Source organism: Rhinolophus sinicus, chromosome 8, assembly GCF_057876585.1.
Source record: "Rhinolophus sinicus isolate RSI-liver-muscle chromosome 8, RSI-T2T, whole genome shotgun sequence".
Taxonomy (NCBI): Eukaryota; Metazoa; Chordata; class Mammalia; order Chiroptera; family Rhinolophidae; genus Rhinolophus; species Rhinolophus sinicus.
In genome coordinates this window covers 79,365,086-79,392,387 of record NC_142508.1, presented here as the reverse complement: position 1 = coordinate 79,392,387, position 27,302 = coordinate 79,365,086, and the positions used below count along the sequence as shown (strand labels likewise).

Sequence of the window (27,302 nt, the reverse complement as noted above, 5' to 3'; positions counted from 1 at the left end):
AAACGTTCTTAAGTGAAATTATTCTTGTTTCCTTCCTCCTTCTCCTCCTCCTTTATATTAACACCGTGAGTGAAGCATAGAGCACATGCTAATTATGTGGACTGCCCCTGCTTTGCTTTCTGCTAACTGGCAAGCAGCTTAACCCATCACAGCTTTCACATCATCACAACAGGGTCGGTGCTGGAAAGGCAAATGGAACCTTAGTATTACTATGAAGATGGTTTTGACCTTGTGGACACCCGAAGGGTTGTAGGAAACCCCTGGCTCCCCCAGGGGTCCATACTTTGGACCACACTTAGAGAACCTTGGCCAGAGAGGTTGTACCAATAAGTGAATCATCCAATATTTTTACTTTTGCCCCTCTAAGTGAAAATGGTATTTCACTGTTTTTTGTTTTCTTAATAATGATGTTGGTCTTTTTCTCGCCAATTTGTAGGAGTCCTTTCTACAATAAAAAATTATTCTTTTGTCTAGGATTTATTAATAGTTTCCTTTATAGCATCTAGGTTTTGGTTACAACTTACAAAGGCAGTTCCAATTCATAGAACCCTGAGACATCATCTCTACTTTGAAGTCTTCGACGCCCCGGAAGTGATTTTTGCGTGTTGTGTGCTGGGATCCTATTGCACTTTTTATAGGTGACTAGATCTAGTTGAATCACAACACTTACTGCATGATGCGTCATTTTCAGAAAAGAAACTCTTGTATTACTTATCTTTATTTGTAAACTGATGAAGAGGAACATAATTTGGCTACTGCGAGGGGTCCCGATGAGGATTAATTACACCACTATTTCCCCTCTATCACTGCAGTATTCTGTGTAACTTAGGACAGGAGTATGATGTGCTTAGCAGGTAGGCAATAGAGGAAAAAAATGCATAACTCCTAGAAGGATAGAGGGCTTTTTCTTTAGAGTTCTCACTTCAAGAACTCACTGTAATGCTGGTTAGTAGGAAACACTGAAACATTAGACCATGAAAAATGAAAGCAACAATTTAGGATTTGACAAATGGTACTCCATAGATGGAGGAAAAAAACTGTAAGTAGATTGGCTAAATATTTTGTTCTATAACCTGGAACTGAATTCAATAACAAAAATAAATCAATGATTTCTGAATGACAGAGTAGAAAATGTCATGACGGCTCAAACAGGAAATAAGTCAAAATGACTCCTTCCACCAACTGGAAAATTTACTCATGGACGGCTGTAACATACACAAGATATAAATACTGCAAGTCACACGACTAATTAATGGTATTATAGAAGGTTCTAAGCAGATTTAAAGGTTTTTCTTTTACTTCTAACATGTGGTACCCAAAGCTGAAAGATTTCTATACAAGATTTTTAAACTTGCATTTCTTGCTAAAATAGAATAAGGGAAGAAGTAACAGCTTTCGCTCCACATTTGTCAAGAGACGTGAGACATATGACAGATAATGTATTCACATATAAAACTACATTTTTTGTGGTTCATCATTAATATAAAACTGAAAATGTATATACTAAAATTTTAAAAATTACCAGAAATCTATTTTCTTTTTCCTTCCACTGTAACATATAAAGATCATCACTTTAAATTTATCAGAAGAGCACATCATTAACAAAAAAGAAATTATAGGCACAGAAATAAACTAAATATGATAGAAAAATTATTACAATGCCAGATTAGATTTTTTTTTAAGAAAACAAAATTCAGAATTTTAACATAAATGATGAATAGTTCAAAAAATAGAGGGCAGGCATGATTAGTTTTTTTAAGTACTCATAAGCCAAACTATGACAACATGAAACAGGTGTGATAGCAATTAAAAAAAAGGAAGAAAAAGAACATACCACATGATCATGTAGAAGGCATAAACTCAATTTTTTCAAAATATTCATTTTAAATGACAGAATTATGAACATGTCCATCAGTGCACTTATTTTGCTTCAGATGTTAAACTGCATACAGGCTGATTTTTAAGATATGTTTATATAACGTTATTATTATATCAGGAGTCCACTTCCGCTAAGGCCACAGTGTGGTTTCAGACCATGGGCTTAGGGTTCATCTCTCAGCTACCACTTGCCAGCAGCAGGACTGTGGCCAAGTTACTTTCCATCTTAGCCTTGGTTGCTTCATCTGTAAAGTGCATACAGTACCCCGACATTTTATTGTAAGCATTAAATGGGGATGACAACGATGAGACTTGCAATCATTCGTTGCGTGCTCGGCACATACAAGCTTAATAAATGCCAGCGTTAGGATGACAAACACTCACTCAAAGGGGTCGAATGCTGACAGGTGATGTCCAAGGCGGTTGCTCTTACATAAGTCAAGAGTCACCGCTCCAAAAGAGCAGGGGAGGGCGACGGCCACTCGTTTCATTGGGAGAGCCTGAATGACAGTGTTACCTCCAAAGAGGGAGGAAATCAGCTCCCATTGATAATAACCACTAGTTAGGGTGACCCTACAACTTCTAGCTATACTCATCTTTCATTGAAATACGTATCCTTGGGAATTTCACCTTTGCGATCCTTATAAATGGCAATATTTTAAATAAGCATGGGTTAGGTTAAAAGCATAAAAAAGGACACATTTCAGAAACATGGAGACTAATGTGAAATATTCTTTTGAAAAATAAACAAATACTCTAGTCATGCTAATTTTGGAATTTCCATGAAAAAAGTATTTTAGACGTTTTTAGTCATTTGGTTGTAAAACCAATGAGCTAATTGGCACTTATTTTCTCAGAAGATCAACATCTTTCCCAACCGCAGAGTAGTTATAATTCCCACCGAGGGACACGATTTATTTAGGTCAGCCATCAATACCCAACACGCTATGAGGACTTCACGCTCTCGGGTCTCGGCTCCTCATCTTTAAGAAGCACATCCCCCAGCTCCCCAATAACATTAACAAAAGATTCTTCTGTTTGAAATGTCTGAATCTGCTGACTTTTTCTAGCTCTGGCTGAATTCTGTTTCCCCAATTCTGTCTCAGTTTTCATAAACATAGTGAACTTCTTGTCAGAAGGATGGGGATGGATGAAATAAATAACTGGCAACAGTGATAACACCATCACTCTCACAAGATACTCGTTTTCAAGATTAAAATCTTTATTATTACACCTTTTCAAAGGACAAAGAGGGAATCAAACATTATGAAGTAACTAAGATCATAAGCAAAGTGAACAATGAATTCTATGGCAGCTATGATCTCTCCAATTATTGCATGGGTATTAATTAAAAGTAAAGTGTTCTACTTAACAAGAGTAGAAGAATCCCTCCTGACATTGGGGTTTTATTCACACACTTTCCTAATTATTAATCCCTTTGTTTTAACAATCAACTTTGACTAGATTAACTTCTCACCGACTTCAAAATAGTTAGTGTTAGAAATATAAAGGGCCTTAGAAATTATATCCATTCCTAACCTCCATCATTTAATAGATGGGAAAATTCAGGCCTAGATTGTTTGTCCAGGATCACACAGAGAGGAAGAGCCAAGACCTGATCGGGCCATGAGTCCCTTCAACTGTGCAGATTCTAGAAATGCTTCTGATTTAAGAATGGCTGACGCAGGTAATGACTGGGGCAGAAGTCTGGCACAACTTCAGAATATTCATGTAAGTCTTTTCAACTACCTTGTTCATTAGTTCAGCAGTTTGCTCAAAGGTACCAGAGTGCTTTGAGGGGTTATTCATCTACAGGACAATTGAGACATCATTTACTATCACGTTTATAAACACTTTTCAAGTGTGTTCCTAAGCACTGAAAAGAAATCACAGAAGAAAAAGGGGAGAAGACATGTAGACACGCAGCTGTCTCAGTTTTCATAAACATATAGTATTTTCCACTCTGGCACACAGGAGGGGTGTGCTCTGGGTGGAGGAAGAGAGACGATAACTCCTTACCATCTGCTAAGTCCTAGGAGAGGTTCCTTTATATACACTATCACATTTAATCCTGACAAAAAACCATGACGAAAGTACTATTATTCCCACTCTACAGCGAGGACACTGATGCTTGGCGATATTCTCACCCAGGCAAAAAGTAGTTAAGTGGCAGGTAAACCTGGGATTTAAATTCAAGTCTAAGTTTATTATCCATGCCTATCTCCTTCCCTTACTGACACTGACATGCAATTTTGAAGGGTTCAACCAGGATTAGAGACATAGCCAACTGCTGGGGAATACTGGTCTTCCCTGGATTTAAAGGCAGGGCCAGTGATGGAGAGCACATCCTCCAATGTGACTTTTTATCTCCTGAGTTTATCAGTTCAGGTGTAAGTAATGTGAACACTTGTTCTAAAATATTTTATTTAGCAGATATACTAACACTGTACTAACCACACTACAAAATGGTCGAGTAACTTTCGTGTCGGTTCATAAAGGAAGCGAGGGGAGGAGCTGGGCTTCATCCCCAGAACCGCGCGGCTTCAGGGCCACCAGCACGTTGCCTTAGTCTCTACGCTCATCTTCTAATTCACAAAACAAGCGGAGTGGACACGAGGCCTCCTTGTTGCTTTAAGGGTTCGGCCCTCTTTACCTTGCTCTTCAGCCAGGAAAACAAATGTATTCTGCATCACTGACTGGGTATTTACTAAGTAATAATAAACTTTGAAAAACACAATGGCCCAAATTTAGATGTCAAAAGTCAACAAACTGTGATAGCCACATCTGCATGGCTTCCTGTAGATTAAATGGTGTCTTACTAACTTAGAACTCCACAATAACATTTAGGACATACCATTCACCACGTTTCTGTATTGGCTCAACAGTAGATGTCGTGAAATAATAGTGCTAGCACGTGACAAAGCTTTCAGTTGTGCTCCATTTCATCTGGTCAATCTCTGAGTTTGCTAAGGATAATGAAATCCACCCATGTCACTCCCCTTCCTTAACACGGGAGTAGGTTTTTTCTTAGTTCCTTGATAAATGAGGTAATAATGATGAGTTATGTTTATACAAAATACATTTCATTCTCTATGAAACACTTGAATCTAGGTGCAATAAACTTTTAAACAATTCTAGAGCAAGTCATTTCAGGTTTTTTACCCCCTATGATTCATTTCTTCAAACCTTGTTTCTAGCCAAATTACACATCTTTACGTGGATGCAGAACTGTCAGCTGGATTACAATACTGAAACTTGGATCTATGTAATTGCAACTCTGACAACCAAGAAATTCCTGAAGCTTCTTCCTCACTCTGAGCTATAGCGAATAATTACCAGTCAATACTAGTATAATCTCTCAAATGGGCTCCATTTTATGACATTACCCTCCCTATGCACAAGTATCATGATTAGGAAATAATCTAAGCAATACTGTACTCTGAGCTGAGGAAAAATACATATTGTTTTTAAGAACTTATTTAAAATGAACTTGAAATGGCTCATAGACCTGAATGTAAGTGGTAAAATTAGAAGATGTACAGAAGGACACACAGAAGAAAATCCTTCTGTCTGTGGGTTATGCATAGATTTATTAGATATGACACTAAAATCATGATCCATAAAAGCAAAATCTGATAAATTCAACTTTATAAAAATTGGAAACTTTTGCTCCTCAAAAGACTCTTTTAGGAAAATGAAAAGACAAGCCACAGACTGGGAGAAAAGATTTGCAAATCATATATCTGATGCAAGATTTGTATTGAGAGCATACAAAGAAGTCTTAAAGACACACAACCAATTAAAAAACGGACAACGAGCTGGAAGACATTTCACTAGAGAAAATATGACAAACACCTGAAAAGATAGTCAGCATCATTAGTCATAGGGGAAATGAAATTAAAAGGCAAAATACTACTAACACATTCAACAGAATGGTTATAGTAAAAAAGAATGACCACACTGAAAGCTGACAAGGAAGTGGAGAAACTGGAACCCTCAGACCTTGGTGGTAACAACTTAAAATGGTACATCCACTTTGGAGAACAGTTTGCTAACTTGGTAAGTTAAGCAGACACTTACCATACAGACCTAGTGATGTTACTGCGAGTTACAACCATGGAAAAATGAAACCGTGTGTCTATTCAAAGTTTTTTAAGCAAATGGTCACATTGTACGTGACAAGGAAGATAGTCTTTGTGAAGACAGCTTGGAAAACTACCTAAACAAATAGACTACCATAGCCTCGAACCACAGGAAAGGGTGAGAATCTGATTTCCAGAGTAACCACATTATAATATTCAAATGTCCAATTTACAGCAAAAAAAATCCAAGGGATACAAACAAACAGGAAAGTCCATTCAAAAGAACAAAATTAACCCACAGAAACCATCCTGGAGGAAGCTTAGATATCAGAATTTCAGTACTTAAAAGTTAAAATTCATAGGGCTAATTATACATTCATAATACCATGCACCATTAAACAATTAAAATAACAGTATAGTTGTGAGAATACAATATGTCAGAGACAGTTTTACTAAAATTTGCCTTACCTAGAAAGGGAAGAATCTGGCACATACAAGCCTGCCCATAAAGGCTTTCAGGATTTAGGTCCCCAGTTTTCCCCAGTACCTGTGCACCTTAAAAGGAACAAGTACAGCCTGGTCTGCTCTAAATGCTGAGTGTGTATGAAATCAAGACTCTGCAGTAGCAATTTTATAATTTGGTGTATAAATTACCATTTCCAATCAAAAAGCATTCAAAATATTTATCAGAAGCACATCTGGCATCTGTGACGCACCAAGGCAGATGCCTCACAGTCTTTGCTAGAAAGTAGAAACTCAGGGACTAATCCCTTTTGCTATGGCAACCACTGCGCGCTGTGACATGGTGACATGGAACGCAAAGAGAACGGACGGAGCGGACTTACATGGGAAGAACACTGTAAGGCTGTCTTACAATCGCATGACGTGCCACCTGGTAATGTGCACATCAAATATTTCTGTTTTACCAACATTTTACAGTGGTGTTGCCTCTCTTTGGTGGGAAGAGGCAAGGCAGGCTGAAGGGACAACAGTCCAGCAGGCTAGAGGGAGAACTATTCAAGCTGCTTGCTTCCACTCGGATCCTGGCAGAATAAAACTGCACTAGAAACGGCCAAAAGGCTACTAAGAAGCTGTGCAAATACACTGGTAAATAATATCCATCCTCCCAATGATGCTGGTTGCCAGAGTTCAGGGATGAGAGTTTTGTCGAATCCATTCGTGGACTCTATTCCTTGGTGGGCTCGTTAGGTCTGGGCCTCTCCGCTCTGAGGGGACTTTCAAATGTGCTTTGGCTTTATTCCTGAACTCTGGTTTCACAAATGTTTCAGTTCTCTTGTCTTACTAGTCTTATGAATGTGATGACTCTAAAATATCTTAATATCCAAACCAGCTTCCTCTCCTGACTTACCTATCACTATGAAGGCTGGTAGAAAAGGAATGATTCTTTTAGTCATCCAGAGGTAATTTTTTTTTTTATTCTCTGTAGTGTCAAACCAATCACTAAACGTACTGATTCTTTCTTTGCAAAGTTTCTCATACCTGTCCCTCCATTTATTAATGTAGACCGCTCACACTCCCAGCTCCTGCCATGACCTATCTCCTGACTGGTTTCCATCCCTACAAAATCCAGTATTTTAAAACTGTTTCAATCTACCTCTCTTTTGATATAAAAATCCTGAGCATCTCAGAGATTCTAAAAATCTTGCCTTGAATTCCTCTCCATGCTGAGGAAGCATTACCTTCTGCAAAACCCACCAGACCAAAAGATGTTGTTCAACTTTGCTTTCTGAAGTCAATTAAAAAAGTTATTAAGAAAGAGCTATTCAACACTCTTTTACTACTTCCTACTACTTTCACTGAATAAAATTAACATTTGTTCATCTGTTACTCATTTGGTAATCCAATGTGTTCATCGGCCATTTTTATGTTTCCACATTTTTACAGAAACTCTCTATTCAAACCAAACTAGTTTAATTCACTAGTCACTAACCACACCGTTTTCATACTTCTATGTGTTTTAGCCAAACCTCAGAGTCACTTCATAGTCCTTTCCAAAATCCCACCTCTTTCATGAGGCGTCCTACCCTTTCTCAGCAGACAGTGACCTGTATTGCCATAAGAGTTTGTACTTTGTCTATGGCACTAACTTCACACATAACAATGAAATACTGTCTGGTTTCTCTTATATGGTAGCTAGTTGCTTCTTTATTCTTCTGTGTGTGTATACATATATACACATATGTATATATATCTACACATGTGTATACATATGTGTAGATATATATACATATAAATATGAATATATATATTTTTTACACGTTTGTCTTTTGTCTTCCTAACTAGACAAGGACATTACCTTAAGCATCTTGGCTTTCTTACATGGTATTCAGCACAGAGTTTCAAGCCTAATAGAGGTGTAATTTTTTGCATTTTACCTGCAGGAATTAAAGACCGTGTAAAAGTACCTGATCTCTAAAGGAGCTGGCCATGAGACTCAGAGGACAGGGTCAATTACAAGAACTCAGAAGTAATGGGACAGAATCTGACAGTACTTTAAGTACATACTTTGGTTTCTTTCTTGCCATTACTGACTATTACTCTTCTATAATTTACTTTTTCATTATTAAATAATATTTAAATGATTCTAACCACATAACAGAAAATCTGAAAAGTAGGAAATAAAATAACCTATTACCCTACTTACACAACCATTACCATTTTGTTGTAATTCTTTCTAGTCTGTTTTTTTGGAAGATAATTATGTCCTGCTCTTTTCTCCTTACAGAATCTTCACTGCCCTCATTTCTATTGGTTGTGCAACATTCCATGGAGTTTTATTTAGCTGATCTCTGGGAAAGTATTTGTTTTATAAAAGAAATAAAGCACATCGTAATTGGTTTGAACAGTCATGTGCCACAAAACGACATTTTGGTCAGCAACAAACTGCATGCATGGGGGTGGGGGGGGTGGGGGTCCCAGAAGACTATGAGGGTGCTGAGGGAAGACTATGAGGTGCGTTACTCATGTGTGTGGTGACACTGGTGTAAACAAGCCTGCTGCACTGCCAGTCGTCTAAAAGTACAGCATGTATGATTATGTACAGTACAGAATACTTGCTAATAAACGACTGTTTCCTGATTCATGTATTTACTATGTACAGTACAGAATACTTGCTATGTACAGTACAGAATACTTGCTAATGCTAATAAACGACTGTTTCCTGGTTCATGTATTTACTATACTATTCCTTGAATCATTAGTGTCTTCTCCCTGCTTATGGAAATGAAGTTTGCTGTAACACAGTGTGACACCAACAGCAGCCTCATATATCTCGCACTTAGCGTGTCTCTTGACTGCATCGTGTCCTGTGCTTGGTCTAACCTCGTGTTGTTTTATAGATTTAGTGTGGCCGAAGTGTAGAGTGCTGGTAAAGTGTACATTCGTGTGCAGTCACGTCCTAGGCCTTGACATTCACTCACACTCACTCACTGACCGTCCCAGAGCAGCTTCCGGTCCTGCAGGCTCCATTCATGGTCAGTGCCCTATGCAGTGGACCACCTTTTATCTTTTATACCATATCTTTACTGTACCTTTTCTGTGTTTATATGTTTAGATACATACATATTTACCATTATGTACGAGTTGCCTACAGTATTCAGTATGATACAGGTTTGTAGCCCAGGAGCACTAGGCTGGACCATGTAGCCCAGGGGTGCAGTGGGCTGGACCAGGTGGTCCAGGTGTACAGTGGGCTGGACCATGTGGCCCAGGTGTGCAGTGGGCTGGACCAGGTGGCCCAGGTGTGCAGTGGGCTGGACCAGGTAGCCCAGGGGTGCAGTGGGCTGGACTGTGTGGCCCAGGTGTGCAGTGGGCTGGACTGTGTGGCCCAGGTGTGCAGTGAGCCAGACCAGGTAGCCCAGGTGGGCAGTGGGTTAGACCATCTAGGTGTGTGTGAGTGCACTCTGTGATGTTTGCACAACAAAATCACCTAATGATGCATTTCTCAGAACTTATCCCCATCGTTAAGCCACGCATGACTGTAGTTATTTTCTTTCTTTATTTGCTAAAGGTTCCTGATTTGATTTCAAACCATGTTACCCACCTCACTTTGGATATACTAGAATAGACTAATTTTAGAATATTTTTAATATCTTTTAATATTTTATGTTAGTAGCTAAACACTTCATCATAGCTGTAAAAAAAAACAGCTGTTCCTACACAATGTAAATGAGCTGGGAGTCATTTAAACGCTGGTTTTTGGAACAGGGTTCTTCCTGTAAGCTATACCATTTATTCAGGAATTTTTTTTTTTTAACCAAATGAATGGCAAATTTCTGAAATCATGCTGACTTCATGCCTGTCAGTTACTTCCCTTGACTTGGTTCAAAGGAAGTCGGAGGGGAGAAGGATGGAGGGAAGGATGCAATGCACAGACGTATTCAAATGTATAGGAAAATGTGTATTTTGTACATGCTAATATTCATAAACTTATTCAGTGCCATCTGTTTTTTTGGACTCATTAGCAGTCTTCTTTTTTTTTTTTTTTTAATAATACCCAACTAAGAATACATGGACTTTTAAACAGATGTTGTGAGATATTTATTTAAAGTTTATTGATATATTAAAAAAGTTTACTGATCTACTACCTAAAGTTATTAAAAACGGGACAAATATAGTTATGTTTCTTAATTGACTATATCCTATATTCTGCACATTTAAAAAAGCCCAACATGTAAATATCTGTTTTACAGTTACTGTAAACATAGATTTTTAAGACTTCAAAGTAAAGCTACTAAAAATTTTGTTAAAAGCAAGGCACATTATCATACAAAACACACAATCATAAAACGAGTAACTTTAATTTTGAGGTTCTTAGCCAAGGATTAAAGGGGTCTGTGAGCCCCCGGAGAATTATATCATGCATATATACTTTCTGACCTGGAGAGAGACTTGCAAAGGGACTTGTCATTAATCCAGCTAATCAGGTCAATCAGCAAATTAAAAAAATAATTTCATGTATTCTATCACTTGACTAGTTCCATTAAAGACTATAAATCAGGCACCAGAAACCTGCTCAAAATCTAAGTAATGTTTAGTGCAGAAAAACTAACACACAGTACAGCATGGAGGTTCGTGTTGAAATTTCCATCAAATAACACTAGCGAACCTCCTCTTTAGCTGAGTTGGGATACGTCTCTATGACACTGGACGACGAGCTGATTTAGTTAACTGAGCACAGAGCAGCAGTGAAAACAAACCCAGGTAAGCCCAACGAAAAGATTCAAACTATCCAGCAACGTCTTGTGCTTCTACGTGCCCGACACTGTGTTCTCCTTACACTGTGTCATTCACAGTATCCTGTGAGGTGGAAATAATTGTCATTCTCATTTCATAAATGAGAAACTGAGGCCTCTGGATGTGGTGACGTGTCACCTGCATTTTTGAGGAGCAGGCTGAGGTGTTTGTAGGCGGAATAAAGGAAAAGCAGGAAGGGAGTGAGCTTCACCTCTTTGGGGGTGGCCCTGGAGACCACTTTCCCACCTAATACCAAAACCCTTTCAATTATGACCCTGACAAAGGGTGAAAGAGCCACAGATGTTTTGGAAGTTCCTAACCAATGGGAACTTGGTTTACTGCACAGAATCTATGGAGAACAGAGACTCATATGTCCTCTTGTGGCGAATTCATAATAGACGTTATTCTTCTTCGGCATTAAGATGTAAATAAAAACGGTTTTTAGTATTCACGTTCAAAGAGGTCAGGTCAAGTCCAATTATTTTGGTTTCCTAACCTGGATATACAAGACTTCCTTGCAAACAGGAACCTCTTGGGTTCAAACTATGATCTAAGCATCCAGGTCATGAATTGCTCCTTATCGCATCGAGGAATCGACCACATGCCATGGATGACACTAGAACAGGCATCTTTTAAATCTGTAATAGATCTGAAGATACTAAAGTTGTTTTCTGATGTGGGAAATTAATGACTAAGTCAGAGAGAGGGGGAGAATTTGAAAGATGAAAATAAACTTACCAAAGTCTGCAAATGCCGACTGTCCAACCACCATCATATTTTGAGGTTTTTCAAATACAGTATTGACAGAGAAATTGCCATCCTGTTAAAGGCAGAAATTTTTGGATTAGACCATCATAATTCATTCATCATGTGTAAAATAAAGCACTTTAACTAAAGCAGGGGAATAATTTAAGGCTTTTGTTGTATTGCACAAAAATTACTCCAATTTCCCATTCCACTTTTATCATAAAACAAAAGAAACTGCTGTGAGTTGATAAAGAAGGTACACCTGGACTGCTTTCCTTGCTGTCAATTCTGGGATGACATCCTTTAGTAAATCATCATCATGAATTTCAGACATACTGAATGTCTTCTACTTTAAGTACCATAGAGAGTTTTGGAAACATATGGAACTATAAAAAGTAGTTCCTACCTTCAAAGAGCTCACAGTCCAGTTGGGAGATGAGATATAAATCAGGAAAATAGAATTTCTGAAGGTAACCTACAAGTGGTACAAGCAAGTAGCAAAGATGCCACGTTTTACAGATTTCAACAGAAGAATCTGTAGGGGACTATTAAGAAAAGATCCTCAAATGAGATGAGAGTTATATTGATTCTTAAAGGGCCATTTCATTATCAACTCAAGTTGATGAGAAGGGGAGGAAAAGATTACAACAGCTGCCATGTACTAACCAGAGGCGGCTAAGCTAAACAAAAATGAAAAGGAGAACCCAGGAGAGATCCTTCATCTCAGGTACTTTTTCCAAAAGGAAGCAGCACACATTTGACTTGCAAAAATAATACGCATTTCTTTAAATTACTACCCTTCTTTATGTAATTTGATTACTGCACAAGAAAATAAACCACATCACTGATTGAGATTTTGAGTTCTCAGTCTTATATAGAGTTCTCTTCTCATTGTTGACATCTCTATTGACTATTTGATATACTGACTCTGATTCCCACATACTTTGTATAGGATACTTATATATTTTAAAATATTTTTCTTCCTTTGTTCTTCTAAAGATTTGTCTACTACAGATCTGCAAGTGAGTTTCTGACGCACTCTTCTCTGACATTGACAGAGAAAGGCATTACTTCCTTGAAAGCAGGAAGACCCAATGCCTAAGGCCCACGAGTGAGTAAGATGTCTTACGACAGGAAGTTTTCCAACCTTTTTAACAATCCGTTATCCCATACAGAAACACGTCTCCCCTACCATCTGTAAAGTAGCTGATGTACTGTGTGAATGATTTTTCTATAGCAATCTTATCTACGTAAATGTCTTAAACCCTAGGGTTCCCCTCCAGTCTTGCTGAGTACCTGAAATTACATTAAAGATGTATCCTAGTTGCCAAATTTCTGACTGGAGTGTCAGATGCTTTTGCATTTTAGGAAGCTCAGAGCACTGGGTACAGAGGGGACATAATGATGCTAGAATGAACGGAAAATCTCTCTTAAAATACATCAGCCTCATATAACATAAAGCTGGGTATCAACCCATTAGACTGACTCAAGTGATGAACTGCCCATTGACAATGTTAAATTTAATAAGTACATCTGGAAATGTTTCCAGATATAACCTCATGATGCATCCATCAAGAGACAGTGAGGACTTCCCCGGTGACGGCCTCCGTGTCTAAGGTGCCACATTCACCGAGAACCTCAGCAGAACAGCGATCCTCCCTTCTCATTGCTGGAGAAAGAGCACATTCCTGCCACGGGGAGGGCATGCAGAACACATTAGCTAGGACGTAACTGGGGGAAAGGACAGTTCTTTATTTTACCGAATTTAACTTCCATCATTGTCATCACTGGTTCTTCACTCCATTTGGCCGTACAAACCTATTTAACTTAATTTCCATTCAGATTAGTGTCGTCTACACATGTGGTATTTGATTAAAACAATGATTCGTACACTTCATCATCAATGTTGTCACTCTTATTAGATAACACATCTAAAGTGACGGAGAGTGACACATTTTCGAAAATGAAGCTGCTATATACCTACATAATGTAGGAAAGACAAACGTGCCCAATACTCTTTTATGCTGAGAGAGCAGAAGAGCCTGGTGGAAAGGGCAGTGGACACCGCGTAGGATGGCCTGGGTCCCAGTCCTGCCTTCGCTGCTCAGGTGCATCCAGGAACAGCCAGGTGCCGCTTGGGGTCTGGTTCTTGGGCTGTGACACGGGAATGTACTATCTACTCGCAGAGTCACTGGATTGCTAGATTAGAAAGTGTTCTGAAGTGTGCCTTTTCCAGGGGCTGCGATGTGACACCACCCACTCTGTCCCACGCTCTACGCACCATGCTGTTCTTACCGGCCTGCACTGTACGCCTGCAACCCCAAACGGGCCACGTCACTGGGGTGCTGCTGTGGCAATGCCTGTTACCTTTTCTTTGCCCTCTTGTTTCTGCATGACTGCACACTGACTTCAGGGCACAAGCCTGAGAGACAGATTTCCTAGCTGAGCTGCCAGCTCCACTCTGCTTAGCCTTGAGGTCTGAGTGAGTTAGTTCTCATCTGAGCTTGCAGCTATTTATCTCTAAAATGTACTTTTACCAGATTTGGGAGGCTTGGGAGGTCATGTGTGGCAAGGGCTTGTTACAGTGTATGCGCACAGTATGGCCTGAGTTAGCACGCACTGTTAGTCGTAGGACCTCGAGGACTCAGACGCTATTGCTGCGGCCACGACCACGGCCCCTGACGCAGCTCGCCCACCGCCACTGACAGAGGAGGCGCTCTATTCTGCTTGAATTCCCACCACAAGTGCTGTGCTGTAACAAGTATCTTCTCATGGGCGACTGCCTATGGTTTGGCCTGCATGATTTCACATTTAATGTTAAAACTGCCACATTTATGTTAAAAATGATCAGAAAGCAATATACAATGATGGTTGTGTGCCCACATCTTTATTCACGTAAAGCAATGGTTCTCCACTGGGGGTGACTCTGTTCTCCAGGAGACATTGGGTGATGTCTGGTGACATCTGATTGTCCCAACTGGAGGACGGCTACTAGCAACTAAGTGAGTAGAAGCCAGGGTTACTGCTAAACAACCTGCAATGTATAGGCTGATCTCCACCGCGCAGGGTTAGGTTATCTGGACCAAAACAGCAGCAGTGCCAAGATGGAACATCGCTGACATAAAGGGGGGGTGTAGTTCCCGGGTCGGGCTTTGCCTTTCTTCTCTTACCTCTTTCCCTTCGTGACACTTACCTACTCTCCTCCTTGAGCTCTAGTCCTACCTTTCTAGCCACTTCCTGGATGTCTCTTATCTAAAATACCTTCATTTTCCTGCCCCAAATTAAATACTTCCTCTTGTCTTTTCTGTTTCTGGTCTCCAGCATAAAACACAAGTCACCTCTGCATTGATGGTCAGCCTGTCTTCTCATGTCTGTCCCTTCTTGTTCATTCCCAGTGTTTTACTCCTTTCATCATGCTCTGCTTTCCCAGGTTTTAGTAAATTCTACCTAAGTTATCTCCCACCCTCTAGATGTTCCATGCAAACCTATCTGATAAGCAGTAACCAGATTAACTGCAATAAGGAAAGCTTTTAAAGTCCTAACATCTTTAAAAGCTTTGCAATACTTTTTTTTTTTAAATAAATTTTTAAAAGATCAAATTACTTAGTTTAGAAGTCAAGGCCTTTGCCGATCTTGTCCAAACCAATTCTTCTACTATTGCCTTTCAGCGCCTGTCCATGTTCTGGTGCCAGACCACCCGCTCGCCGCTCCCTGAATAGGTGCTGAGAGTCCTGTGCGCTTCCTGGCCGGCCTCTTCCCTTTCCTCTCCCACCCACTGAAACCCTCCGCGCTACCTATTTCAACTAAACCTCCGTTTTGCCGCCGCCCCTGAGGATCCTGGGCAGACCAAATGACAGCAACGGCTCCGTCTTTGAACGCCTTTCCATGAGGTGTGAGCCTCTCACCCTGCCGGCCAGGGCCACCCTCACTCACATCTCCGCCCCCCTCCTGGTCAACAAGCTCTGCTCCAGCCTCGGTCTCCCAGAGCACCTGCCATTGGCTGTGTGTGCAAGCGATACGTTAAAAAGATTTGCTGCAGCTCTTACTCTTCTACTAGTTAATATGGTTTTATAGGTTTTGAGGTGTTTTGGCCAATTACTATGTTACTGAAAACTGTCCAATCTCTAATTGAAAATGATCCTCCATTTTACAAAACCTACACTTTATCTGAACTATTAGGTTGGTGCAAAAGTAACTGCGGTTTAAAAGGTTAAAAATAATTGCAAAAACTGCAATTACTTTTGCACCAACCTAATAAGTTTTGAGTCTACACTCGTCTTAATTTGTACTAATGGGGACCTTACTGACCGAACTGCTTCATAGCAAGAATACCCCTTAGTATCTACTGTCCAATAGCCCACGCATTAATTTTCTTTATAGAAAACAATAATGAAGGAAAAAAGTTCCCACTCTAAATCTAGTCGCTTAATAAAGATTTTTCTCCTGTGGTGTTGCTTCATTTTATTACCTTAACTCTTTCGCTGCGTTAATTGATTCAAGATTTTTTTCCAAAATGGGTCAGAATCCACAAAAAACAAAAAGTTGATACTTTGACTCTGCATTTAATAATAACAATTTGAGCTGCTTTGTATATAAATGACATTTTTAATGTATAAAAATTTCAGATATATTCATTCTGATATACATCATATACGTATTTCATAATTTTATATACATGTTACATTTATTTGTAATGAGACTCCCCGTCCTCCAGGCAGATCAAGTTAATCAATCAAAATGACTGATTTTCTCATTTTCTAATACCTCAAGATTCACTCGAGGTATTATTTTCAAGGCCACCTGAAAAGAAACGTCCCCTCAGCATTTGGAGATTTAATTTACTATAATCATAAAACAACCATACTTCTATCATCAGAAAAACATATATAATTATATTTTTTATAAAAGTAGTACTTTAAACAAAGATAAATCTTTCTGGTTTAGAAGTCTTTCTTCCTTTTCCATGCCCCATTTTACAAAAAGGATCAAGCTGCCTTGTTCAGAAGTAATCAGTAGTCTTTAGAAACCCTGACCTTGTCTAAACTAAGCTCCTCCCCCCACCGTGTGTCCTTCCATGAAGAAATTTGAATCATGACCAACATCACTGGCTATGCTACAAGAGATGGCCGGGAATGCATCTTCTCCCCCAAGCGTGTGCTTTACAATTTTTTGCATCTGCTTATTTTTCATCAGTATTTTGATTAAATAAAAGGCAATCAAGAGGAAACAGATGGAAATCAAGAGATCTCAAACTAAAATTTGGTGAGCGTCTACTGTGTGCCAGGCACTTCACACACATTGTTTCATTTAATCTTCACAAACCTCCTGTGAAGACACTTACACCCAGATTCCCTGTGAGGAAGGTGAGGCTCGAGACCTGACCACTATTTGGTGAATGTCACTCAGTCGCCAGTTTGACCAGTCCTCAAATCCTGTCCTCTATTATGTAGCCTGAAATACAACTTTCAGATGTGGGGTGATTTATTCTTCACTAATTAATCTTTCATATAATCTACACCAAGCTAAAAATTAAATAAAATCATGCCATCAATTTTGGAACCTTCTATTTGCAGTTAAAAACTATATACCAGGGGTGTCAAAAAAATGTACACACGACTTGTATTTACCTTTTGTTATCAGTATGTATTGAGCATTACAATTTTAATACAGTTTTTCCTTTCTTAAAATGTGTGTACATTAGTTTTTGGCACTCTGTGTACTGGGAAAGACTTTTTAATCCTCGTCAACTTTAGTGTCTGTTGTTCTTATTTTTTTCTATAAGCCTGAAGGCAAGGAGGAAAAAACCGGTCTCTTAAAGAGGGTTTTCTTTAACGAACCATCATGCTGACAAATTAAATGACTGTCCCCTTTCACAACAGCTGACAGCCCAGCAGGGGCCCTGTTAAGATGCACATGAGGGCAGACTGATTGGTTTAATTGGCAGTCATGCCTAAAAACCTGCCGAGGCATTGATGTGGAATGAATCATTTCCTTCAGCAATATTCAGCAGTTTGAATGCAGCAATGCAACCAAAGACTCTTAAACTTGTTCTATCTATTGTTGAAACCAACTGACCAAGTGATTACTTTCATTTTATTTTCAAAAATCGTGTGCTTTTACTGAAAGCCATCATTTAAAAATGTTTCCAAGAAAAGATTTCTTACCAAATTTTCCCATATCTCAAACTGGGAGGTACCAGAGGGTGACAATGTCGTGAGTAATAAATCTAGAAGGAAAATAACAGAATTGTAAGTTGTGTTACTGATGGGTACATTTACAAACAGGAAGCAATGCAACACATAAAAATATTATTACTACAGTTGTACATAAACATGTTTTAAATTATAGTTTAACGAGCTTGATCCTATCAAAGAAAAGCAGATGACCCTGCATCACTGCAATTACGGAAAATGCAGTAATCCTTCCAAAGTATTCAGTCACCAGTAATCTGTCACACAGGGCCTCTCCACCCCCACAGAAAGAAGAGGTAGTCTGGATACTAAGAACCCTCCCCCTGTGTTCCCCCCAAAGATGTTCAGGCCCCAAAAGAACCCTTTTTTCTCTTGCTGATATCCTGTTTTCCCGAAAATAAGACCTAGCTGGACCATCAGCTCTAATGCGTCTTTTGGAGCAAAAATTAATATAAGACCCAGTCTTATTTTACTGTAAGACTGGATCTTATATAATTTAAGACCCGGTCTTATATTAACTTTTGCTCCAAAAGACGCATTAGAGCTGATGGTCCGGCTAGGTCTTATTTTCGGGGAAACAGGGTAGTTCCCTTGTCCTTTTCCTGTAAAAACCTTCCATTTTGCGCAACCCCTTAGATCATCCTGCCAGTTGCGGGATGAGATGCTGCCCGATTCACGAATCACTTAAAAAAGCCAATTAGATCTTTAAATCTACCAGTTGAACTTTGTTTTTTAACATAAAATGGACTATATTTTTTTAAAAAAAGACATTCTGATCATAATCACATTTTTCTTTCTCTCCCTGAAAGCAGCACATATCTATTTATCATAGTCAGGTTCAAGCATTATTTTAAATCACAATATTACAGCATCCAAAATCTTTAGCACTCACGTTAAATGAACAATAAGTTATAGTTCAAATTTTGAGTAGGAGAATTATCTCCATATATTCTAACTAAAGGAAGTCTGTTTTATTGAAAAGTACAATAAGTTTAATGAAATTAAAAAAACCACAATAGGTTAACGGTTAAATCAAACATCCCCTTAATACAAGGCCAGGTGAACTGCATATCTATTCTAGTACGAGCATTTATTATGTTTGCCGAGTGGCTATTTTGCTTAGTGAGTACAGAAAATTTCAAAATGATGAGCTGACTCACAGGAATATTAAAACATTATTCTTTTGTGCTTTAAAAAATGAAAATTATTCAGAGTAATGCGAAGACCACGACTATTTTAAAGAAGAGATTGCCCCCCCAAATGCTTAGAAAACTATCATTCATATTTTAATGTCTACTGTAAAGATTTCATATGAATTTAATGATGTGAATTTATGTAGTAATTATAATGAAGATTTTCCTAGAATCTCCAGGAAGCTACGTTATTTGTTCACTTTTCTTATGAGTTCAACTGAAAGCTCCTGACACCGACTATGTGGACCCAGTCTTCATGTCAATGTATCAAATAGCTTTGCATTAATTTTCACCACACCTAGGGATGCTTTGCCTGTGGGTACAGAAACGTAGTCTTTTTTATTTTTTTATTTTTTTTATTGTTGTCCTTTCAATCTTAGTTGTGGAGGGTTCTGTTCAGCTTCAAGTTGTTGTCCTTTCAGTCTTAGTTGTGGAGGGCGCAGCTCAGCTCCAGGTCCAGTTGCCGTTGCTAGTTGCAGGGGGCACAGCCCACCATCCCTTGCGGGAGTCGAACCGGCAACCTTGTGGTTGAGAGGACGCACTCCAACCAACTGAGCCATCCGGGAGCTCAGCGGCAGCTCAGCTCAAGGTGCCGTGTTCAATTTTAGTTGCAGGGGGCGCTGCCCACCATCCCTTGCGGGACTCGAGGAATTGAACTGGCAACCTTGTGGTTGAGAGCCCATGCTCCAACCAACAACTGAGCCATCCGGGAGGCAGCTCAGCTCAAGGTGCCATGTTCAATCTTAGTTGCAGGGGGCAGAGCCCACCATCCCTTGCGGGACTCGAGGAATTGAACTGGCAACCTTGTGGTTGAGAGCCCACAGGCCCATGTGGGAATCGAACCGGCAGCCTTCGGAGTTAGGAGCACGGAGCTCTAACCGCCTGAGCCACCGGGACGGCCCCAGAAACGTAGTCTTTTACGAAGATAATTTCTTTACTCAAATGCACATTCCTACTGAAGTGTTTACTTCCATCCTCATCCCGGAAAAGCTCCTAATGTTACTAGATTTGTGTGGTGAACCACCACAGCCGACCTCTCCTTCTCCCATGCACCCCCACAAGGCCATCAGCATGATTGAAAAACCGACAGTGTAGTACATCTGATCTCATTCCACGTCTTCCGGGAGGCAAGGTAACCTCACCTGTCGCGTGACGGCCTGCGTACCGTTGCCAGGCTCATTTCCTGCTTCTCCCTCCCCAGAAACTTCTCTCAGCAGTCCCCTTTCACCTCACAGCCACCTGGTGAACCGATTTCTCACAATTAGCTCAAATGTCTCCATCCTTCCCTAGGCATAGCTTTCCCTCCACTGATAGTCCACTATCATGTGGCCATTGTCATGGTTACTACAATGTACCATGACAGTATGGTTTCTTATCTGTCTTTCCTGAGCTTCTCGAGGGGAGGAGTCAAGCCTAATTGATTTTTATAGCTCCATGGTTCCTATGTGCTTGGAAATAGTATGTGTTCAAATGATTGCTGAATAACGAAGTGACATCATGACACCCCCCCCCTCCCCCCCGCACACACACATAAAGTGGTTCTTGCAAATTTGCTGGGGCTGTCTAAAAATAGTCATTGCATCTTCAAATGGGAAATCTTGGGAAAAGAAGGGTCTTATGTTAAAGCATTTCATTAAAAACAAATATTTCTTTTTACTTTACACAGCAACTAGTGTACTAAGAATGTTTAAAAGCTGTTGCATTTTTATGTTATCTGAAAAATGGATAATCAGCATAAGAAAGCGATCAGGGATTCACAGCCACAGAAATTTCTAAGAATCACTGAGAGCCATGTCAATACAAGCGCTGAGCTATTTGAAAGAAGCAAAATCCAGAAATGGGGCAATTAGGCTCTTACATAATATAACACAAGTGAATCTGTTCTAACTGAAAACATTACACTGTCAAAATTCTTAATCCGTTTGTGAATAAATGAAGAAGCATCTTTGCAAGAAGGGGTCAAAGGCTCATGACCTTGAAGCCAGGTGGCTTCCCTGAATTGGAAGAGCTACTGTGTCACCATAAATGGCCAAACAGGACTAGTCAGAGGCGGGTGGTGGATAGCCACCAGCAACCTGTCAGAATGCCGGAAAAACAAGGCAGATGTTTTCTTCTACTGAGGTTGTAGTAATCTCAAAATATGTGCATAAAAGATAAGTTATGAGCTTCCTGTTGTTTCATTCATGTTCAGAAAATTTAAGAACTGTAACACACACTGTTTGCTGGCTGTATTTTCATAGTTGCACTAGCTATTTATTAAGACTTTGAAAAACAGTAAAGTGAGATAAAGGATTGGAAGTACCTTGTAAAATAGATTTTAAAAATTTCACTTCACTATTCAATTATGCAGAGGTTATAGAAAAGAATAAATGATTCATTATGTGGAGAAATAAAAATAGAGATAATTAATTAGTAACAATTCAATATGAAGAATCATGCCTCAAGACTGAATGATATGAGAATAGAATAACGGGGAAAAATTGTAGTCGACAAAGCAATGAAGTTCTCACCCTCCCACGTGGTTAACAGTAATTCAAACAATACAATGAAACTGGAATGGATGCTGTGACATGCCACCCAGGTCGTGTCTTAGGAATGAAGGGCTTATTCCCACAGCTGCTGGAAATACTGCTGCCGGCCCCAAGTTGTCAGCCCGTTTCGGAACAGCACTGGCTGAACAGAGGTGTCTTGCCAAAGGCGGTGCCCCTTTTTGTGCCAGCCTGCTTTCACCGCATTCTGGTCGGCTCAGAGCCAGCCTGCGTTCACCACTGGACGGTTCAGAGGAATAAAGGCTAGCCCCCTCGTCACAACTCAGAACACCTGCAGGGCCATCCCACTTTCGGAGGTCCCAGCGTCAGGTGAGGTTCTGACTGACAGTGAATCGGAGCCCGGCTCTGCTTTCTTCCCCCCCTTCCAGTGGTGTTCGCTATAAGAGCACTCCCCCAAATTAAGCTTCTGGAACACTGATCTCCATCTCAGTCTGCTTCCCAGGGAACAGCGCCCATCTACACCAGTTGACACCAAAAAGATTTTGGAGTTGGGTCACGTACCATGGGGCTGGCGACAAGGACCTTTCCCTGGGGGTAAGCAGTGCACAGGCAGCCGCGTTAGCGCTTCCTGGTGCTGTCGTGGGGTGGTGTTCTGGTGGAAGGGAACACACTAGTGCGTGCGACCTTTCAGGCTTTTTGAGAAATATGGGGCAAACATTAACTAGACAGACAGTGACATCAGATGGCTATTGCCAAGTTCAGCTGAGGAAGTACAGGGGCGGGGCCAAGGCTGAGCATGACTGATGAGAAGTTCAAAGCTGCGGGAGAAAGCCAGAGGGCCTGTTGGGCAGCATACAAAAGGTCTTAATCTCCTCCAGCAGGAGGGCAAGGAAAGCTGGGGAGCCGGACTAGGACATAACGGTGAGTAAGAGCAGAGCCCCCAACAAGGTTCAATTCTCAGCCTAAGCAGGTCTGCTGTGCTAAGGTTGAGCATCTTAGAGTATCTTGGAGTAGGAGCATCTGAGTGATGAACCTCAAAATCTCAACCCATCCCCCATTCGCTTGGACCTTCAGAACCTGCAGAAACGGCCCCCTTTTCACGGTTAAAGGCTGGTGTGAGCTCCTATTTGAGAGGATGGAGAAGTTTCTGCCCCCATTAGGCAACAAGCTTCCCACTTCCCACAGCCCGCCTCACCTTCTCTCCTGGCCACCAGGCTAAAGGTGAGACAAGTTAGAAGATCACCTGGCCAGGAATGTGACGGGCATGTCAGGGAGAAGGGGCTACAGCCCGAAAGAAGTGCGGGACCAGGTAACATGCACTGGTGGGGGCCAGGTGAGTGAGTGTGCCTGACACTATACTCTGCAGGGGCTTGATCAGGGCGTGGGGGCAGGGAATGGGGTGCAGCGTGGGCCAGAATAAAGCTGGGGGCAAGGAGACTACACTGGGCCCCTCCATCAAAGAACTGGCAGCAATTCATTTTATAGTAGACACCTGTTCTGGCTATGGGTTTGCCTTTCTGGCCTTGAAAACTAATTTTAAAAATATTAATAGAAACAACACGATAGCTGACATCATTGGTATTCACTTGAAGGAATAATCCTTAACAAAAAATCACATCGTGAGTTAGTGAAAAACTCAGACTATAAACCCCAACTCAATGACATCCGTTTTCATTATATTCTTCTATCAAGAATAGTGAAAATATTTAGTGCACATGCAGTTTCTCACCCAGAAAATATAGACACATAGGCAAGCAAGTGTGTACAAATACATTAAATAGTTTAGGCTTCAATTATCTCCATTCATAGCTTGGAAGGATTACGCTGCTGCACTTTTCTCCTTGCCAAGTAAAGCACAGCCTTCCCTTCACACGAAGAGCCCTCTGGCTCAAGTTGGCATCAAAAAGAAGCCTTAAGGAGTTTTAGAAATTTAAATTGGAAGTTTGACTATGTGAACTAAACCATGTTAGGCAAAATGAAAACAAAGTTTAATGATTGCACTGTATTCTTTCAGTGTGAAGTCTCAACGTTTTAAGAAAAATATTCCAATGGAAATTCTAAAAACGTATTCACATGTCATTTAGAGCTCCTGCATAAACCAAGTCTCTTGGGATGATGATAGTCATTGTATTTCCCAAGGAGTAATACTATGGCTCATTCTGGGAAAATACAGTTAATGTAATACTTGTAGTAGCTTCTGGAAGCTTCAGCCATTTCCACAAAGGATGGTTCAAAGCAGCATCATAATCTGTATGCTGCTCTGCTTGAGTCAGAGGCTATGTCAAGCTCACGGTGGTGTCTGTTCTGTAGTACCGTCCAGTTTTTCTTAGGCCTGGTTATATTAGTGAAAGGGCAGCATAAGAGGATGGAATCAAAATATCTTTCACCTGCTTCCACTGTTCATAAAAAAGTACACTGAGGGTCACATGACTGTTGAAATCATTACAAGAAACCTGCGAATGCCAAGTCTCCCCCTGGGCAGCAGAAGTTCAACTGCATTCTGTAGCTCAGAGGTCACCGACTCAAAACACTGGAAGGCATGAGGCTCTCACTTAAATAACCAAAATGATCAAATAGTAAAGAGGCTCAGGGCACACGTACTAAGGGGCTAAGGGTTTCACAATGAGAGGCAGCAGGAATGAGGGGGCTGAAATGAACCGAAAAGAGCCATTCACGGACCAAAGAGGATGGTGACCAATTAGCTCCGGCCAATTGTTGTTGTGAAAACATGATTTTTTAAATAGGAAAATCCAGTATTTTAAAAACATTGGAATCGAATTCAAACATTTTAAGCAGTATGGGGACAAAAATTAAAAACATGTCTGCAAACTCAGTTTGAAACCTCTGATAGATTATTGCTTTGGTTACATTTGTTTGCAAAAACCAACCTTACCTTCCTACATTTTCTATATCAAATAATACTGCCAAATAATATTCTGTACAGATGTACTAATTTAGAAAGATGATATAAGGAACCTGTTTGAATGGGGTCCCCATTCACAAGATACTGTTCTCAGGAGGAAGTCTGCATTTCTAGGAATCATTTTAAAATCTCACTTTTTAAGTTCATAACTTCCTACGTACACTTCCCTTTCCTTTCTTTGTCTTTCCTGTCCTGAAACACTGGGCCCAACATGAAGATTCGTGATGCTGACAGAGAGCTTGGACTACCTCTAACTTAAGAGACTGGACACAGGTTACACAGAGACTCAGACGCCAGACCCTGGAACAGAGGCTCACGTGACTACAAGACCGAAACGCCGGGTAAAGACATGCATACTCCCGCCCTGCCTTTCCTCACCAGTCAAACCGTTAGCAGAAGTACTTTTGTTGTAAGAAAGAAAAACAGCGTTGGATTTATTTGTTTCAGACCATGTATGAACACGAAAATCTTAGGGGAAAACAATAAATGCCAAGCAAGAGGCTGCTGGCAGCAAATAATGACGGGAGCCTGTTAACTGCCCTGACATGGAATGTTTAAGGGGGTCAGAGTTTTCATTTGATGAGAATTATTAACAAATGAGGAATGGATATACTTTAATTCCTACATTTTTATCATAGGGAATTTAAAACTTGTAAGCTGAATTTGAAGAGGAATGTAATCAAGGTGATTATAGCAAGTTAAGGACCTTTAAAAGCAGTAATAGTTTGAATTCTGATGTTGCTTCTCTGTCTCAAATGAAGTCATATTTCCTCTACCCCTATGAGGTCAGGGTCTTAAGGAACCTGGGGGAGTCTGCAGCTTTAGTATTTCCAACCCTGTCATGTTTCTACGGGTTAACAGACATTACTTCAAAATTCCAATATGGGAAGACACTCCATCTTCTGGAGGAGGCCTGCGTTCCGAGATTAAAGCATTCATTAGAGATGATAATACTTAATGAAGGAGGGACCTGGAGGACAGGAACGTGGCATTAATCATCACTAAGATTTTCAGATTTTCCATCAACTCTCATTAAAGTAAATCTACTTGAATGAAGGTTTTATAATACAAATTTTATAAGTGCATTTGGGCTGATGTTTTTTCTTAAGCAATCAAGTAAGTCTGTATCCATTTGGTTTACAAAACAAGGTTACCTACTTCCCTTAGTCCCTTTCATTCCAAACTCCTGACCCTTTCTTATCACGTCTACCTATGCCTAATTTATAAGGATGTCTTACTTGCTAATTTTTAAACAGCTGCCTACACAAGGATTACTCTCCACAAATTGGTTTGTTTGGTAGCTGAAACATGGCCTCTTGGATTTCTGAGCACTTAATTCCTCTGTGTGTCAGTCTACACTGATGTTAAAATTCTTTCCTGCCAAACGTATCTTTTATACGTTCCTGTCTCCCGAGTGATTCCACTTTTAACAGAATTCTTAATTTTAGCCAGATGATGGGCTTCTACTCAGGGGGTCTGGGTTAGAGAAGAAACCTCAGTTTTGCTTACAAAAACAGTGGCTAGACATTTAAAATCAAATTCACCCTGCAAGTAATTTATTTCTTAAGTGGCACAATTTAATCGAGGTGATGAATGAATGCTTTAAAATTTATGAGTAGAAGGTACCAGTCTAACTGCTATGTCAGAATAAACTGCAAACCACAATACATATGATCAGCAGAGTTTAGCAGCTAATTCCTCTTGTAAATAAATCCAAGGGCGGGGCGGTTAAAGATACAAAATAAGGTATTTAAAATGATTGAAGCTCGTTGCCACTCAAAAGCACACATCTCAGTAGGCAGTTACGCCCCATCCAGTCTAGAAACTTGATTTGTGTACTGCCGTCTCTTCCTAACTGGTCTGTTTCCTTTCTAAGCACCAGAGAGGAACTTTCTGCAGACTATTAACAGTGGCCTTAACGAGATAATCCATTTCTATGGTTTCTACACATCATTTCTGGAACATACTGGAAGGGAATATTTTTGCTGAATCTAGAGCAGTGTAGTGATAAAATACTCAAAAGTGTAATAAATTCCAATAACTTGGACAAAGTAAAGCAAAGTATTAACCTCTCTGGGCTTCATTTCCTTGCCTATAAAATGACGTGGTTAGACTAAAAGATCTTTAGGATTTTTCTTTCTTATCATATCATACCTACCCACTCATTTAACATCCTTTAAGCACCCCTCTGTACTTCGCACTTAGTCAGGCATTAGAACACACACATGAGGCGTGTTCCTACCCTCAAGGAATGTTTTGACCCTGGTGAGACAATGTGGAGACAAACACAAAGTGGCCACGTGTCTGCTAGAATTATGCACACGTGCAAGGACACTGAGCTGCAGAGGGATGCAGTGCCTGGGCGAATCTGGGCAGGGCTTCACTCAGAGGTGACATCTGTGCTCATCAGAAGCTTGAACATAATCACATAGTTCTAGATGTTATGATACTGACAGCAGTGAAATGCTAACATGACTAGAACACATTTTAAAGTATATAAAGTTCTTTATATACGGAAGAAATTAAAACCAAACAGTCGGATC

The 27,302-nt window shown here is 40.2% G+C and overlaps 1 protein-coding gene across 1 annotated transcript in view; it reads right to left on the bottom strand.

Moving 5' to 3' along the window:
- ITFG1 (integrin alpha FG-GAP repeat containing 1) overlaps positions 1-27,302 on the bottom strand; it is a 124,375-nt gene that overhangs the window by 65,012 nt on the left and 32,061 nt on the right. The window contains exons 7-8 of the mRNA XM_019731862.3: positions 18,128-18,189; positions 11,955-12,036 (exon numbers count right to left, since the gene is read on the bottom strand). Coding sequence (XP_019587421.1) covers positions 11,955-12,036; positions 18,128-18,189 — 144 coding nt within the window. The remainder of the gene's footprint in view (positions 1-11,954; positions 12,037-18,127; positions 18,190-27,302) is intronic.